Source organism: Camelus bactrianus, chromosome 8, assembly GCF_048773025.1.
Source record: "Camelus bactrianus isolate YW-2024 breed Bactrian camel chromosome 8, ASM4877302v1, whole genome shotgun sequence".
Classification (NCBI taxonomy): Eukaryota; Metazoa; Chordata; class Mammalia; order Artiodactyla; family Camelidae; genus Camelus; species Camelus bactrianus.
This window is the reverse complement of record NC_133546.1, coordinates 22,995,095-23,013,681: the sequence shown is the minus strand read 5'-3', so window position 1 is coordinate 23,013,681 and position 18,587 is coordinate 22,995,095. Positions and strand designations below refer to the sequence as shown.

The 18,587-nt window shown below is 43.3% G+C and overlaps 1 protein-coding gene across 5 annotated transcripts in view; it reads right to left on the bottom strand.

Moving 5' to 3' along the window:
- Positions 1 to 18,587, bottom strand: part of NHSL1 (NHS like 1) — a 214,859-nt gene that overhangs the window by 118,025 nt on the left and 78,247 nt on the right. The window contains exons 1-2 of one of the 5 annotated variants that reach the window (XM_074368280.1): positions 2,430 to 2,500; positions 1,626 to 1,729 (exon numbers count right to left, since the gene is read on the bottom strand). The exons of 2 other annotated variants lie outside the window; for them this stretch is intronic. Coding sequence is in view for 2 of the 3 variants with exons in the window: in XM_074368276.1 (XP_074224377.1) it covers positions 1,626 to 1,827 (202 nt within the window). In the remaining variant the exon portion in view is untranslated. Of the gene's footprint in view, positions 1 to 1,625; positions 2,501 to 18,587 lie in introns of those variants that run through there. 2 more of the 5 variants (XM_074368276.1, XM_074368278.1) reach the window with 2 other exon arrangements.

The following is an 18,587-nucleotide window of genomic DNA, read 5'->3' as shown; positions in this document are numbered from 1 at the left end:
TGTCTTTATTTTACACAAGTCAAGTGTACAGTATTTGTTTCATTTCCCAACTAAAGCTAATCCATGCAAATTCAGTCGCTTTCCCTTTAATGTTAATTTACATGGAGCAGCTATGATAGAAATCCTAAAGGGACAGGCTCACATGTGTACAGTCTTTAACAGAAACTTGACTGGCGGTTGATTTAAAACAAAACAAGTCATAAAAAAACAACCTCTGGCAAAGGCCAAAGGAATTAAAACTACACCCTCTCTCAACCACAGCACTACTGTACCCACCCTTCGAACATTACAACCCACCCATTTACCAAAACCACAGCTTATTCCTGATTTAGAAAAGTAAAGTTCATGGACTTAACTAAACTACACAACTCTAGCCAGAAAGCAAACGCCTTTTCTACGCCTGGCAATTACACAGCATCTGAACTAAAAATCCGCGTATTTCAGCTCAGTATCTGCGGACCGCCGTCGACCACCTTCCTGACATGATAAACAACTGACATCTTCAAAGGGCATGAATGAGTCCCTCTTGTGCCATAGTTTAACAGACAAGAGCAAATGGCTTAACACGCATTATCCATGAAGCAGGGTGCGTTTAATTCTCAGTGCGGGGTGTGTAATTACTGTACCCGTAAAGCACAGATTGGACTTAGCTGACTCTCTCACACTGCAGCAGTTTTACTTCCCCAAAGAAGGGAGAGGACAGGTCCCTGAAAGATTTCAGAGCGGTTTTTCTTGGCACGGGAAGAATGTGATACACAGGGAAAACACAATCACGTGGAATGTCTGGACGAGGCTCCTTTGTAAGTCTTAAATAGCGCTCCCCCCCGCTGGGCTGTGCCCCAGCGCTGAATGGAGAAACCATCTTAGAGCCTAACAATTCGGGCTCTCCGGCAAACAATGTAAGAGGAAGACCTCAGAAACTCTAAATACAAAATAGGGGTGTGTTTAAGAAATACTGAGGCAACCCCCCCTTTTCCACCAGGACTGATACTTATTTTTCACCCTGAAGAAGGCATAACATGCTAAACCTGAGAACAGGGACCAGCCTTGGTCTGAAAAGGAACTTGAAAGAAATCCAAAAACTCCTTCTGGTCACAACACCAAGGGCCGGCGCTTCATGTGTTCATTTCCTCGATGTCACCCCAACACCTGTTTAATTCAAGGGTTCGAGTAATTCACCGGTCTTCTTAAAGAAAAATGCAACTAGACCATCCAGGATTCCCGAAGTTTTCTCAGGGCACTGTTTCAGAAAAGAGCTCCACGTCCTAACTTCCAACTGCCGTAAAGAGCAGAAGATTCCTTCTACGATGGTGGTTTACCAGGTTTACCACTGAACTTTTCACAAGTCACATGAGCATGCGGATCTGATGAGGAGGGGGAGAGAGTGCTGAGGACAAATAACAGCTATTTTATTCCTCTTGGAAGGACACAACCTCAAGCTGAATCTACTGGAGGAGCACTTTTATGTTAGACATGGAAGCAAATGAGTGACACTGAATTCCAATATAAAAACACACAAAAATCCTCATGGGGCCAAAAGTCCTGAAGGGAAATCAATGACAGAAACAAAGAATTCTACATAGCAAATTTTTAAAACTGTTTAAATGAAAAAAAAATCAAGTCACCTTTCCCGGGATGGGTTCTGTATGTCCAGTTTTCATCATCTGCTTCCACCTGCTGCCCACAAACCGAGAGCTCTCCATCGCTGCGGAACAGCCTCTTTGTCTGCCTGGACAAGGAGGAGAAATTTATCCAACTCACAGCACGGGAGAGGGAACCTGGATTTGACTTGAGTCTGAAGGAACCTGAAGAGCCTTCCTTTTTCATCTTCTTTCACATCAGAATCGGCTGTAGACAAAGGACAGCCCAGCAAACAAAAAGCTCGTTTTAAAAAATTGTTCCAGGTCCTTTAAATGAACCTGCTCTTTCGCACTTATTCAGACAATACTGAGAGGCAGGCAGGGCATTCTGCTCAAAGACTGCTCTGTGTCACCCAATTACAAAGAAAAGGAAAATGAAGGGTTAGGAAGCCAAAAAAAAAAAAAAGAAAGAAAATTTTTTTTTACCCTAGCCACATTGTGGTACTTGGTTTCTAGATCAGAAATATCCAGAGTCTCCCCTAAAAAAATAAAAATAACTAAAAGTATAATTTTAAAAATGAAGCAGGGTGTTCATTTCAGGAACACTTGTCAGGACTTGGCGAAGAGCAGAACCAAAGCACTCCGACTCTTTGGTGTGTACCTAGCATCCCATACTGTAATCCTACTCCTCTCCCAGGCATCTTTCCCCACAAGGGCAGAAAGCCAGCCGTCTGCTGCAGACAGAAGGAACTCCTCAGGCTGGAGAACAAGATTCAGCATCAACCCAGGCCCTCAGTTTAAAGTTCACCCACACAGGTGACTTGGGAGAAATCAAAGAGTTTCGCTCACTTGTCCCAGCACAGCGCAGAATCATAAACCGCCCACTTGCCCTCCTTCCCCTCTGTGAACTGCTCAGGAGCCACAGGACTCCACAAACAACAAAGCAGGCTGCGTTGCTATTGCTTGGATTACAGAGCCAGCGCTCCCGTGAAAGGCGATAGGCTTTCCGGGTGCTGAAGGCACCTCATTGGAGACAGAAAACCCCGCCTCTCCCCAGCCAACACTTCAGAAGCAGCACAAACTTCTGAACTCCAGCAAAGCTACAGAAATGCAAGTCTGTGCAGAATACAGACTTCCAGAGATTTTTTAAAAAACCAAAACCTTGATTAATTATCATCAGACCACACTTCTGAAAGCAGGGCTGTGAGAAGAAGCTTTCAAAGACTGTGTAGTTATACACACATCTAGTTCTCAGGTGGAGTTGGGAACGTCATCATTTAAGGAAATGTACTTCCAAAGAGAATAAAACGACCCAGCTATTACGTCACTCCTGGCTTTGAGCAAAGGTGAGAGGCAGCCATTCTTGCCCCTGCCATTGTCTCTTCTGTCTCCCGGAGCTCCTGCCTGCCCCCACCTCCAGCAGCCCCTGGTGTGTGTTGGGGAGGTCATTCCTCTCTAGCTTTGAATAATCTTCCTATCACAGATAACCACCATCTGAGATCTATACTAGTAGCAATTGGCTTCAGGCTCTTACCTCTTTGTAAACCCTAATCAGGGCACGTGAAACCCCCAGAGCCACATGCTAGAATGCATTTGGGTGCAGCATTTCATCCAAGGCCAACATAATTCCATGGTCTTAGACATGTTAAAAGCTTCTGCAACTTCCCACCACAGAGATTTGGGTCAGCATCCTCTCCCCAAAGTGTCACTAAGCAACAAGTAGAAAATTGGGTCCATCTCACTTTCCTGTACTCAGCATTCAGCAAATATATTAAAACTAACAAATTGCAATACAAAATAAACTTTGACTAAAAATTATAAAAGCAGGATTTTACATCATACATCTACTGCAATTCATGGAGATTGCAAGAAAAGGGCTCCACACACTTACCAGGACTGGGACATTTACAGAAGAGAAAAACAGAGCAGCTGCCAAGGGTCTGTAGGATGGACAGCTCCTCCTACCATGGAAACCTTGACAGAGAACAGGCAGTAGGACTAAAGGACAAAGCTATGAAATAGTCCAGGCAGCAAAAATATGGACTCTGTACAAAACCTGAAAGTGTTCCCTAGAAATCAGGTAGTTAAAACCCCTCAATTTACTGATGGAGAAATTCAGGTCCAGAGAACATATGTGACACACCAATGTCACATGAAGGATTCAGTAATGGACTGAGTCACGTCAGAAACCACTGGATTCAAAGCTCCACCACTTACTAGGGATGCTGGCTCTGCCACCAAGCACTCTGGACCTGCTTTCACTATTAAACTGGAATGATACCTCTACTTTGATCACTATTCTAAGAGCAGAAATGATATGATTACATATAGTACCAGTGGGTAACTTCAAGTTCAAATATCCAACATTCTTTTTGAGTCAGACACTTTAAACAACAACAACAACAAAAAATCATGCTGGAAAATACAAAACGTCCCGAATAGTGCTCACCATTTCAGAGGTTCATAGGCCCCCCTGACATCCACGTATGCATGCTCTAAGGATCCATGGACCCCCAACAAGGAATACAGTGGTCTCCCACTAATGTCTACATCTTGCGGTTACACTTTTAATTTAGAAATATCTAAGCCCTGAAATAAATCTTGTGCTGTTCTTTATATTCAGGAAGTGCTGTTAAACACTTTTCCCAGCCTAGCTTTCTCAGCGTACGCACGGGTACACATACAACAGCACAGATGAACTGCTGTTTTTACTAACTGGTGTGTTTTCCTCCGGTATCCCCTGTTCCTACACACATCTGGGAAAGAGCTGATGGGAGGGGCTGAAGGAATAGTCACTGCCAAGCAACCAAGAAGGAAAACTGGTCCATAACTCTCCCTCAAAGCAAGCACACACTTACGCTGGACTTTTAAGAAACTTAATGGATTTCCCATGATTCACAGGACCTAGGGATAAGCTTGCATACAACCAATTCTCCATCTACTAGCTATTCTGTGTTTCTGATATTATATTGGGCTTTGATTATTAGTATCTTCACTTATGTAAAAGAAGGTCAAATAAATTAACTACTTTCACAACTGGATCAGAGTTCCCCTATGACCAAGATAAAATATGATGCCTTAAATTAGCTTCAGAGGAAATATTTATATTTTAACTACCCATGTTAGATATGTACTCTAATTAGCTGAGAAAATCGTAAGTGAGCTGTTTTGGAAGCTGTTACATTCATTCAAACTACATTTATGCAACAACCATGATGAATCATACACTTGAATTATCTGGAGTATCAACCCTAAAGCCATAATAAGCTCTACCCGCCAGCCCCTAGAATCGGGGTTACGGCTACTTTGGGCCATGCATGTCATGTGTATCATTGCTAATCTTCACAGTAACCCCACAGTGGAAAAATCCCTACTTTGAGAGTATAACCTGTTTCTTCAAATAGCTTCAGCTGTCATCTTCAGTGTAATAAAACATCTTAACCATTTTTCCCACGAAAATCTACAATCAAATGCACTCTTCCTAGACCTTTGAAACAGACATGCTGAACAGCTTTTATCAGCATTCCTTGCTGTGCAGTGCTTTCCCACCTCCCCCTCACCGTCAGGCTGTCAAAGTGAAACTTCTGCTGTCATCTTATGTGCCAATAGCTGCTCCCTTCCTACCATTTTGCCCCTGCTGAGCTCCAGGCATCAGGAAACCAGATAAATAATCTTACTTAAATTGTAGTTTTCACGGGGTTGATGAGCACTCTCAGAGGGAAATCTGTAGCTCTGGTAGAAGGGCTTTGTCACCACTGCATCCTGGCCAGCGCCTTTGTCCTTTTACTGTCGAGATGGAAGTTCAAGAGTTAAAACGGTTGGAGAAGCAGCCTCTGGATAACAACCCTCAGGTGGACCTACACCAGCTTTATGATTTATTGTCTCTTTCATATTAAGTTCTTTGCACTTGAATGTGGTGAGAAATTTATCCAATGCTACTGACAAAAGGACAAGAAATTATGTTATTTCAGGAATGATTTAAGTAATACATTAAAGAGAAGTTAAGCATAAAAACTGGGAGGCACCAGAATATATAAATAAGGGAAGTTCTAGAATCATCTTCTTTGGGAGTTTCTTAGTCAAATTATACACATTAATAAAGAAAGATTTATTTATATTTCTACCAAAAGTCAAAGGGATGGATTGAATGCATTTGAAAAGACCCTGCCAAAAGACACATTATTTCACATTTCGATATATACTGACATCCTTAAAGAGGAGTTTAGCTCAAATGGAAGTGTTTAATTTAATAAAAATTGTTAAAACACGACGGGACACAGGCTTGGACAAACCTCTCAACCCAATCAGGCATGTAATTGCTCCCTTACCATCTGTGTAAAATGCCAGCCAAGAGTGGGCACTCATTTCAAGTGCTGTCAGTGTTTGTGGCCTCCAAGGCCACAAAGGAGCACTATGACTGTTAATTTCCACGTGTACCTTTCCTGCCCTGACCCTCTGCTTCAAACCTAGAGGGACAACTGGAACAGGCAGAAACCTGACATCAGAAACCAGTGGAGAACAGCACAGAGCTGGCGGGGTTGCTGGCTTGGCTGGGAGTGGGGTGCACAACAATGCTTATGAACAGAGACAAAGGTGGAAAAAAAAAAACAACAAACGTACACCACTGTGAGGAAAGTCACTCTGAACTGTGTAGTGTTCTAAAGCAGCCCTGACCGGGCAGGAGCGGTCAAGTGTGTACCCTATCAGATTACCACGGGTCACCCAGACAACCCACGGGGACCTTCAGCTTCTAGGACAGGGTGCAGCAGTTTTTCCAACTGTCATCTCTTGTAAATAATGAAGAGTAGATGTAAATGAAAACTTTCTATGAGACAATTTGTACACACTGATAATGAAAGCTTATCTCAACATCTAGAAGTAAACAGTTTGAGCCAGACTTGTATAACTAACAACAGAAAAAAACAAACAAAAAAAAACCCCATTTTGCCCCCAGGGCCACAGTACGCCAACCCTCACAGTACACTAATCCTCCTTCCTTGTCCACCTCCCACCCTCTATGGAATTAAACAAATGATTTACTCCAGAAGGAAGTCATAGAAGATGAAACACTGCCAAGTAGCTATTCAAGAGACAGGCCTATGTTCAGGGTTCCCCTCAGCTACCACTGCTGGCAATATCTAAAAGAAAGAAAAGCACTGCCTTTTCATTAAGCTGTAGCTTTAAAAGTCAGAATAGGTCCCTTTCGATGGAAGGAGGAGTGTTTCCCTCAAATGGAAAGATACAATGCAAGCATTCGTATTTATGCGTCATCACAAGACTACAATCCCACCATGTGATGTCTTCTTGTGTGAAGAGGATTCCTGACCAGTTCTGACACTAAGCTTTGGCTGCACTGTTCCCAGGGGATCATGTGATACAGGAACAACATGGCAGCACATTACGGCCTCAGGCCCCTGGGTGCGGCGCACTGGGAGGGGATATGGCTGCCCCTGGCCTGCAGCTGTCACTGCTGGGTACTGGGGACTGTCAGGGGCTTGGTGAGCAGTTGACATGCAAGAATGCAAACTTTGTCCCAACCTTAACCAAGAAAATGTCCCCAACCAAGAGGTTCAGATGAGATGCTCCCCTAAAACTGAGAATTGACTTTGAAATTCTTCTGACATAAGAAGATCAGGATGAACCTACTCTGAAACTGAAATAAAATTCCAAATTAAAAAAATTTTTTTCTTTCAATCACGATCTCCTTTGTACTTCATACCTTTCCTATGGGCTCTTCAGTGATCATCTTTGTAATTATTACCACTTTTTTCCTACCTACTCAACCAGTTCTTCACAAACTTTGTTGTACATATAAATCATAGGAAATCTTATTTACATGTGGAGTCTGACTCAAAGTCTGGAGTAGGACCTGAAATTCCCAACCCCTAAAATCGTTCAGGTAGGGCCCTGGACCACCTTTGAGTTAGCACGATACTAGACTACAATGCTCTCTGAGGGCATCTTTTTGCCTCCATGCCTCTTACCTAACAGGCAGCCAGCGTTAACCCATGTTGGACAAAAGAGTGAACAACAGAGCCATCTATTCATTTCTGTGTTACCTCTTTCTTTTGATCTTAGCATCTAGAGATAACTAGACCTTTGTAACAATCATTCTTTTATCACTAAATTCCAAAGAGCAAAAGTAAAATTTGTAAACTGACAAAATATGTATAATCTGAGTTTAAAGGTTAATAGCAAGTTTCCATCATTCACAGTTACACTGCTTCATGCTGAGAAGAAAGAGGGGCGTTAACCGCTCAGCTGCATGCTCTCCTTAACTTGTTAGGGCATCTGCAACGCTCCCATCCACCAAAACTCCAGAGTCCAGCGGCCCAGCCCAGAACCTGGGGCGATCAACAAGGAGCCAGAACCAGAAGAGCAGCCCACAACCTGCCTGCTAACCCACACAGACAGGCCGGGACCTCCTGGGCTCCGCCACGTGAATTTAGTTGCTCTGTGGCAGTGGAAATATTTTTTTACATCAGTTTTGCCTGGTACATGTTTAAGACAAAGACTTTTTCAGTCAACCTTAACTGACCTTCTAAAATGTTCATTCTACTTGGCTCTGTCTTTAAAAGTATGTTCACTATGGCTCTATAGAGCACACTGAATATATTTGTTTTTTAACAGACATTTTATCACCTGAGCTACCTTTATTACACTACCATTCCACGCTAAACATGTGCTAAATATTACCGATACCAGCAGTGATTCCATTGAGCCAGACAAATCTCCCTTTTAATGATATGAGTAAACGGAATTGGGTATAAAATACTTAAAACTCATTAATTGGTGATACCCAATTCAGTACCCAAATTCAAGTACATCTCCAAATAAGGGAAGAGACAGAAATGCAAAAATATATATATTTTTTAGGATTATTATAATTCCCCTGACATTAGTTTTTTGAGTTCTCCCCGGGGATGGGAAAGAGCCCAGATAAAGGAAACAGTTAAAATATTTATTGATCCTTTGCTAAGAAATCAGCCCAGCTGACTGATTCTGAAGCCCAAAACATACAGCCCTGCCCTAGAGGGTATAACATTTTGTAGGAAACAGTATGCACACAGCTACTTTTAACATAATGCAAAAAAAGAAATAAAACAATAAGGGCCTTGAGTCAATCCTCTGTGGGTCGGAGAGGGTTCTTTAGGGTGAGAAATACCCTGAGATGAGTTTCCTAGAGGTTAGGGGAATGTGGTCAATCAGTGGTGTCTTGCTAAACCAGCTCTCTGGGGTGGGGGTGGGGAGTGCGGGAAGCCCTGATCTATAGCATTTCCATGGTGTAAAGCCTCCACCATGGCCAATTTCACAACCAGCTTTCTCAAATCCTAAAACTTTTAAGAATTACCTCTCACGGCCAAGCAGATGCTGGCTCCAGTACACCACTGTATTTAGCCAACAACTTCACTGAAAACTAACAGCCCTATAAGCACTTTTTTAGTATTAGTAATGGGATTGGGGGAACCTGTACATCTTACCTGATAGGGAAAAAGGGTATGCAGATATGATCACAGACTTGGAGACAGGAGATTACCTTGGATTATCTGGGTGGGCCCTAAATATACCTTATAAATGATCTTTGGAGGAAGAGAGGCAGAGGGAGATTTCAGACAGAAGAGGAAAAGTGTTTGGGTTGAAACACTTATTCCCCAGAGTCAAAATGAATGTGTTAAATCAGGAGAGCTTTTGTCTGTAATATGCTTCTCCAAGATAACACTATCAAAAAGAACTTCAAAGAAGGATGAAGTACTTCCACAAAGTAAACACTAGACCCTTGCCACCGATGGCGGACTGGAGTGGGTTGATGGAGACTGGCGAGCACAAATGAAGGCATCAGGTACAGAGATTCCGCCTGCTAATCTCCCTCCTCCCAGCCCAGCCGCTCTGCCATCTCCCTGAAACACAGGGACAGCCACCACAGGGCTGCCTCAATGGGCCCCCAAGTGAGCAACACCCTCAGGTCTCTCTCACTCCTGTGCTCAACCCTCTGTGAGACAAAGACACCAGGGACCCTGAAAAGTAAGTGACATCGTTAGCACTCGATAATTGGGAGGTTATTTTCATCAGCAGGACCGTACAGGGGTGACCGCTGATCAGGACTTGAAGTAAGGGTGGCTGGTGGACAAGCAGAGACGTCGGAGAAGGCCAGAAGCAGAGGATTAAGACTGCGGCTGCGTGTGTAGGAAGGGGACAGGGAGCTGCCACAGAGGGTTAGACTCCCACCAGGGACGTGGTTCACTCAATGCCAGCAAATTAAAAGAACCAAGCATGCAAGGCTTACCTATAAAGACAAACTTCTCAAGGAACTGCACTTGTGTCATTTTCATGGCTGTTAGGCCCATGCCTCTTCCCAAATGATGTGAGGCAAAGAATGGTTCGAAGAAAAGTGTGAGATCCTGACAGGTTAAAAGGAATTGCTACACAAATAGCCAGATGTAGCTGCCTTACCTCGTAAGCAATGACAGGTACGTAAAAGGGCCAAAAAACAAACCTCCACATTTCATCATCACACACACAAAGTGTGTTCCAGCATTTTCTAAAGTTTACTTTGCTGATAATATTCTGGGTGGGGGGAGGGGGCAGAAATGAATGTAGAAGAAAAGTACCGGTCACTGCATAGTCCCATAAAATACACATTATTGGTTATAGCTGATAAGAAAATGCTCAACTTAAAGTAGTTACAATCCAAAATTAGAAAAAAAAAGTTAATGGTGTCATATAACCATAGTACAACACTGCTTATTCAGCCCATAGAAATCATAGTTGGCTTTAGCCTGTTATCTGAGGTCAGATCAAATGGTGTCACTCAAGGAAGTGACATCATTTAAGAATTACCTAAGTCACTTAAGAATTAGTACATAAGCATATGCTCAGCCATTTCCAGAGGAGACACCCTCTACAAAATGAGATTGCAATGATGCCTGAGGAAAATTCAAAATCTAATTGACCTGAGGGACAGCCTCATACTGATGTATAATTAAGGAATCAGTAGCCTAATAAAAGGTTTTGTCACCAGCCTAGTAAGGTGGGAGACAGGGATGAGGACAGAGGGGATGATCACTAAACACTCGCGGGTGACCAGGGTCCAGAGCTGAGCACAGTACCTGGGACACTGTAAGTCCCCACGTCTGATGGCCTCACACTGCTCAGAGAGACACGAGAAGGATCAGGCCCGATTGAAACTGTATGAGCTTTTTAAAAACCTAAATGCCAAACAAAAAACCCAAAACCCAATCAACACGTGACCTACTGAATGAGAATCCTTTATAAAAGATGACTCTGATGTTCACCCATGGCTGAGGATCAAGGCGCTATTACAGCTGCAGCTGGGCCTGACCCAGCCTGTGTCTCCCTGAGCAGTGCTAGGCAACCCGGCATTTGGTCCGTGTAAGGTACGGCCCCTACCCTCAGTGGAGAACCACCGATCTTTGAGAAAGTTTACATTTTGTTTACAGATAGAGCTAAGTTAAATACTAGCTCTGTGTTTCAACTGATAACATTTAAAGGAAAAATAAAATGAAGGAGACTACCATTTGCCCAGTCCTAACTTTTTAAAATGTTTAGAGGAGCATCAGATGCAAAGCATAACTTAGCTCCCCAGAAGCTCCCAGGAAACACTGGAGTCAACAGGGTCTGAGCTTGGGGGACGGGAACCCAACTGAAGGACCAAGAACAGACACTGCCTTTCACAGTCACTAGGAAAACTACGTCATACACTCACGCTGACTGTTTGAGTTACAGGAGCTTGGGACTAACGGAGACCTTGGAGATTATCACACCATCCACTTTCACCTCATAGATGAAGAAACAAAGAATCCGAGGGATTGTGAGTGATCCTGGGACACCAACTCCACGGCTGCAGGAATCACATCTAAGTAGCTGACAACTGACACACCGACCCCCTAACAGACATGCCATAAAATTTTTAGAAATTGTCAGGTCATTGGAGAAGTTGGGGCCCAGAGGCAGGCACAGTTGAAAATAATGGTGATGACGATGACACAGATGTAACTACACTGAAAATAAACTGATCCTAAGAGAGGAAAGCAATGTTCCCAGGGCACGCTTCTCCAATTCTCTGGTGCCTGAATCCCATCTGTCTTCACCACAGTTCTGAATGGCCAGAGTCATCTGTCTGTAGAACAGACATGAGGTATTAAAAAAAATTCTTTCTGTGATTAACACAGCTAACTGATCTCTTAAAATGGGCTGTTGTTATTAGTATTTTAACATCTGGGCTGGAAAAAAGGCTTCGGAGAGAAGAGGAAATTAACTTTGTCAGGTTTGCAATATTAAGTGTAAAAGGTTTAACTTTGAGCAGATGGCTTTATTAGAAACAAGGCTTTTTGCCTCCTTTATGCTCCATTGAAAAATCACATCTGAAATCCTGAGGATGGAGCCATCATCAAAACACGACATGGTTTGCCTGTGGGTGACCAGCAGGTGGCAGAACAGAACAATCTATCTTCCATAAAGCCCCAGGCAGGAGAGGCTTGGGAGGATTAGAGATGGAGCGTTTGCAGTATTCAAACACTGGCCAGGAGTGGGTTGGGAACGAGCAAAGAACCTTGCATAAAGCTAAAAACCTGGGGGTATCTTATAAAATACAGTCAAGTATCCACTCACTTCACTGACCGGCAGGTTAACATTCAGAGTGTCTTTTGTACTTACAAAGGCCAGATGGGTGAGGAGCCAAATCAAAAATATTTCAGAGGGTGGTGTCCACTCTTAGGGACACACTAGTATCTGTTATCAGTGTTTCCCAAACTGGCCTGATCATTGGCATGACTTGGGGGGTGCTTATTAAAATACATACCCTGGGGCCCCACCCCAGCCACAGGCTCTCTGGGGAAAGGGCCAGGAAAGCCCCTGGGGGGCTTATCAGACAAGGCTGGGGACCACTGGCTGTGTACTACCTACCAGGGCAGGTGCAGGTCAGGGTAAGCAGCAACCTCTCATTGTTCAGCACAGGGTAGTCCCCACGGCTGCCCAGCCAGCCTGCCCTTCAGCTTGGAGGCCTGCCAGGCTGCCCCACCTGGACCTCCCTGACCCTCCTTTTCACCCCAAAACCTTATTTACCCCATCTTCCCTCTCCTGCTTCACTTCTGCCTCCTGATCTCCACCTGCAACATGAATGAATTTGCTCCTACTTCGCATTTGCAGTCTCTCTTTCTCGAGGCTCCTCCCTTCCCCACTACTTCAAACAACGAAATGCCTCCACCCCAGGCGCTCTGCTCCCCAGCACGTCATTCTGTCTGGAGTCAGGACAGTCCAGCTCCCCCTCCTCAGCCCTCCCTCTTCCTCGGCCCCCTGCACCTTGGCACTCACTCTAGTCCTGCTAGTCCCTAACACCTCGTAAACGGAGAAAACAGCCTGACCACAAGCCGGATAGCCAACCTCTACTGGGCCGCTCTGGCCCCTTTCTACAGTATTTCTTTCCATTCTTATTCTGCACACTGCCGGACTGTTCCAAACCACTAGGTTTTCCTTTAAGCCTTACTCTCATCTTCACCCCTCAACTCATAATAACCTCTCTTTAAATAAAACAACGGTCAAGAGTCCCTCGACCTTTCTTCCTTCTGCTCCTCAGGAAAAGTCTAGCAACATCCAGCTGGGCTTGATCCACGCGTGCATTCCTTTCTGGCCTCTGCATCCTGCCGCGTCAGCCTCGAGCCACAGCCCTGACCTTGTCCAATGCTGCTCATCGAAACCAGCTTCTCGGCCTTCGATTTAAACTATCACGACAGAGTCCAGCTCGCCTCCTTCTAGACTCACCTCAGTACCCCTTCCTCGGTAGCATCATTTCTGACCCTCCAAAGTGGCTGTCTGCTTATGACACAGCCCCCAAGAACTCGCATGGCCTCCTGAAGCTGGTCATATGGGATTCCTGCATTTGCCTCAGGTAACCGATGTCTAATCACTCACGTTGTCCCTCTCCGTCCACCGATGATGGGCAGTTCCTTGAGAAGAAAAATTTTAACTCTGTGGGTGTTCAGTAAAAATTTACTGAACCGATCATGTAAGAAGGAAGATGTTAATCACTTCCCTTCCTTTCCTCCTGGACAGCCCAAGGCAAGCTGCTGCGGCACGGAGAGGGGACAGCGCCAATATATGAATCAGGCAGAGCTGGATTCCAATCCTGATTTCAACATATATTTATCGACAATTTGACCTTGGGAGAGCCTCTCTGAACCCCATTTCCCTACAGAAAACAAACAAGAGCAATACTGCTGCCACCTAGTGGTGTTATGAGTCAAGCCTGTAGCACTGTGGGAGGCCCTCAATCAGTATAGGGAAATCATCGTCAGGCCTATCTTTTTGAGAATTTGCAAATATAATCAGAAAAAAAAAAAAAGAGAGAGAGAGAGACTATTGGTACCAGTTTATGAAAAACAAAACAAAAAGAACTGATAGTAAAAAGATTACACAGTGGCTTCAGCTGCAGAAAAAAGGGATAAAATTACAGAAACTTTCAAATATGATTTAACTTTGAAAGCTACCACTTGAAAATACTTGGGTTTTCTTAAATACAATTATTTCATGACAATTAATGCATTCTCACAGTCATAATGAAAGAGAATTACTCGTGACCCTCAAGAATATTGTGCTATTCCCCTAAAACATTAAATAAGCCAGATCATCTTTAAAGAACACATAGGTAGTTTCTAACAGGCATACATTGACATTTCAACATACCTGTCAATCTAGACTGCATGAAAGAAAATCATTAAATGAACATTGTAGAACAAAGGCTGTTTTCATACAGTAGTGACTGCAAAAACTATGTAGCAAGAGCTAAAAATTAGGAGGTGTCAGGTACACACGTTGCTGTTCTTAATGCAAAATGTCTGTGAATATATTTCAGTTGGGTGATCTCAACATTTTTTTAAAACATAGTGAGGCATACTGAACACAGTAGCTAGGAGCTATTTTATAGCTTTTGAAAAGAAACTCTGATAGAGCAAAACTTCTGCCTATAGACAATAATGAACCTTTCTCTGGTGGTATCACACACACATACATTCTAGGCACCAAATGCCGCAGCCACAGGAAATCAGTTGCCCGCAGTCTTAAGAATCAAAGTTTACTTGCTTCCTAATTTTCTGTCATGGCCTCCCCTAGCCATACTCTATCACAGCAATTCATTTAAAAGTTCAAAAATAGAGGTTTGTTTCATGGAGCCTTGATGAATCCCATCTGAAGGCCATTAAAACACACACACCCACTTCCACACAAACCAAAAAAATCATTAGAATTCAAGGACTCGTTAAGTCTTGAAGCTGGAAGTTATCCCAGGAGTAAACAATTCACACTTCCCATTATGCACAGAAAGAAGGTAGAGAGGTCTGGTGATTCAGCCACTGTCCCCGAGGCAGTCAACGGCAAGGCCGGGACTGGAACCCTGGTCTCCTTGCCCCACCCGCGGTCTGCCTGCTTCACCGCCCTTCAGGTCTGGCTCTGAAATCAGTGAGTCCCCCTTGATACTCTTCAAGTCCATCAATGAGTCACGTTTCCGTTTCCTCCTGCTGTTCCAAGTCGTCTTTGTTAGCACATAGTTCATTCATTCACAATGATGCTCACTCACAGAACAGAAGACCAGCACACTTAGGAATTATGACTTCCACGCCACCTACAAATCAGGGGAGCCAATGGCTAACTAAACCTAAAAATAAAAAGAAATCTAACTCTTAGCACTTAAAATACTTCCTTTTAACCTACTGTAAAACAACAGCCTTTTTAGGAGATGAAAAGTGAGTCACAGCTTTCATCCAGCAGACGGGCTCCCCAGGCACAAACTCACGCACATTATACACATTATACTTCATGCGGCTTTTTAAATATTTACTTGTTAGCAGTATTCTCCCTTTCAGGTCAAAGATTATAGTACTTAGCAACACAAAGAAAGAGGAGGGATACAGTTATGAATTAGTAAACTGCTTTGCCAAGCCTTCCATTTCTTAATTCAGTCCAACTTCAAAGGGGAAATCTTAAAAAGAGGTTCAGCTGTCAGAAATTAACCCTCAGAAAATTACTGAATCAAAAAGTGACTTGGCCAGTCCTCCCCAAACTGGTATTAAGGAAAAAATGCTCAGTTGTAGGTATAGGAGCAAAAAGTCTCTTCCTATGCAAATAAGTTTGTTTAATCAAACAAAGTTTTAAAAAGATTTTTTTTGTTCTGTCAACCACAGGACTTTCCCAGCCTTTGATATGCTAATACATGCTGTAAATTTCCAAGGAGGGGGTGAGAGAGGATTTCAGTTTATTTGATCACATTTATTATCTGGAAGGGGGAGGCTGGGAATAAAATATAAGAAACACACTACCCTGGTCCTTTGCTTCCAGGCAGCAGAGTGAAGAAATGGCTTTTCTAAAAGCACTATGTATACTTGTTCTATAGTAGCAGAGAGAATAGTTAGACTCCCATTCACAACCATTTCAGGGTAAGATGAGAGTCTCTATTCAGTCAAATGGGAATCGGGAGGAGGAGCCCTAACAGAGCTCAAGCACTGAGAGCTTAACTTCTCGTGGCCACCAGGGCTGCCAATTCCCCTGGGCTTCAGAAATCGCTCCCTGGCTCTCAGCAGAAACAGCCCCTATACCTGTTCCTGAGGAACGACTCAGAGTAGCCGTGTCCTTTCCCTGAACTCTTTGATGTGCATGCTCTAGTCTATTCCAATGGGTTTTAACCTTAGCTGTCCATCACAATCACCTAGGGAGTTATTAACTCTACAGATGTACGGGCCCAAAGTCAAATCTACAGAATCCAACATGACTCCCAAGGAGCAGCAGCTGGAGCCGAAACCGCTGTTGTGCTTCCTAGGAAGACGAAGTCAGAAGACAACTGATAGTGCGTGGACCATAAACCGAGCACATTGACATTAATAAGGGAAGAGCTACAGAGCACGATTTTAATGAATCTCCAAGCTTACAGACAAATCGATAGCATTCGCAGGTGGCCTTTTTCACAAAGAAACAAAAATGTATTACTTTGAGAGGAGTAGGTGCTTAGAACAAATTGTGCGCCCCAAAGCCTGTTCAGGTGCAGAGGGCTACGGCTGGGTGTCTGCTGGTTCACATGAGCTGAATCCGTGCCCCACCCCTACCCCAGCCCATCTAGCGCACGAGCCTAATTCAGGACACATTTCATTAAGTCTTGAACCTTTGGAAGTCACCTGAGAAAGTCAAAGCCAGGAGTGTTCACTATGCTAAAACCAAGACTACTGTATGCCTGCCAATCACTTACATGAGATGAAAATTGATTTATGAAAACCAGCTTCCTTCCCAAAATATATTTACTTAGTCTTTATTATACACGTAGTCTCTAAGCACTGTATATCAGAAGAAGAAACAGACACTGGTACAGGGGAAATGGGGCACAAGGAGAGCCTGTCCCCAGGTCTTGGTGAGTGGGGCACCCTGCCAAGTGTGGACAAGTCAAAAAAGGATTTTGATGGCCAAGGGGATTGCTAACTTATCATGACCTACCTCGAAGCAGGTGAAGAAATCAAACAGTGTTTCATTTGTTCATGTTTAAGATTAGAGAGGGGTGATACATTTGGCGAAACATCCAAGGTTCTTGAAAGAATCAGCAGCACCACACAAGGACACCCCAAGAAGTTTGCTGCAATTAATTTAGCAGAGCTGCTCCAAAGAGTTAATGAAGTTGTGCCCATTGTTCAGTTCACATCCACTTCCCACCTGGAGTGGATGAGTGGGTGACCACCAAGGGGCTCCCAAAGCTTCAGTGAGATAACCCTTTAAAATAGTTTCTAGAAGCAGCGGCAGGAGCAAATTATTCCTACCCTGCATAAATTAAGCTCAAAACAAACAAACAAACGAAAAACCTCTCAAGGAAAGTTTCAAGTACATAGAATTCCTACCTTGCAATAAAAAAGTTAAGACCTCTAAATACTGAGTAGAACACAGACACCTAATATGCCACACTCCCAGCAGGTCCTATGTAAACGGAGTTCCTTTTTCATGCTATTTTAATATTAACATTGCCCTTCTTGCTTCCTTTAGCAGCTGCACATTAGGAGGACCCAGAAATGAACATTACAATCCATTAAAGAACAAGAAGCAGGAGAAACCTCCATGAAGCCATTCAATAAGCAGAAGACACCTGCAGGCAAAAAGCAGCTCAGCACACGCACCTCCCTGCATGCATGCCATCTTTCATCCCCAAATCAACAAAAGGAAATACCGTTCTCTTGTGTAACACAGAGCCTTGTTATCAATTTGACAAAGTTACACTTAAATAGGGAGGTCTCTATTAGGTTTTCCAACAGACAATCTTGGGTTAAAAATAAGATAATGAAGAGATATACAGATTTGCAATCAAAAGCCAAGGGGTAATAGACATCATTTCTAATAATGTGAAAAATCTAACGTAACTTAATTACATTAACATATGATTCCCTATTTCTTAGTTTTCCAACTCCAGATGTAAAAACAAAACAGTGTTTATTTTACTGAGCTAGGGAAGCATTGTTCCAGTACCTTAAATCCTCTTATAAAGACCTTAATAGCTTAATTTTCCTGCATCAAATGGAAATGAAGGAACACATAGAGTTAACAGGTACTTACTGAGGACCACTGTGTACCAGGTGGACTGGGAACTACCGAGGACACAGGATGAGTAAGATGTGGTTGGGTGCTCGGTCAGGAAGGCAGGAGAATGTGAGTTAGCAAATGATACACAACTTTTCAATTTGTGAACTGCGTGGTTTTACTTTATGTACACAAGAAAAAATGAGTCATGTATTAATGTTAAACTTCCACTTTGACTTACCCAGTGGAAAACAACTTTATTTCCTTAATTTCTTCCCTTTCATCTCTTGATTTTCAATTTTTGTTTGGGGGAAGGTGGGTCTCTTTCACTCTCTCCCTTATTTTTAATTTTCCTGCATTGATCTTTGACTTTCTCATCTCCTAGTCTAGTTTCAAACTCACGGCATTCTCAATGCTCCTATCTAGGCTGGTTAACTGTTTTCTCAGGAGTGA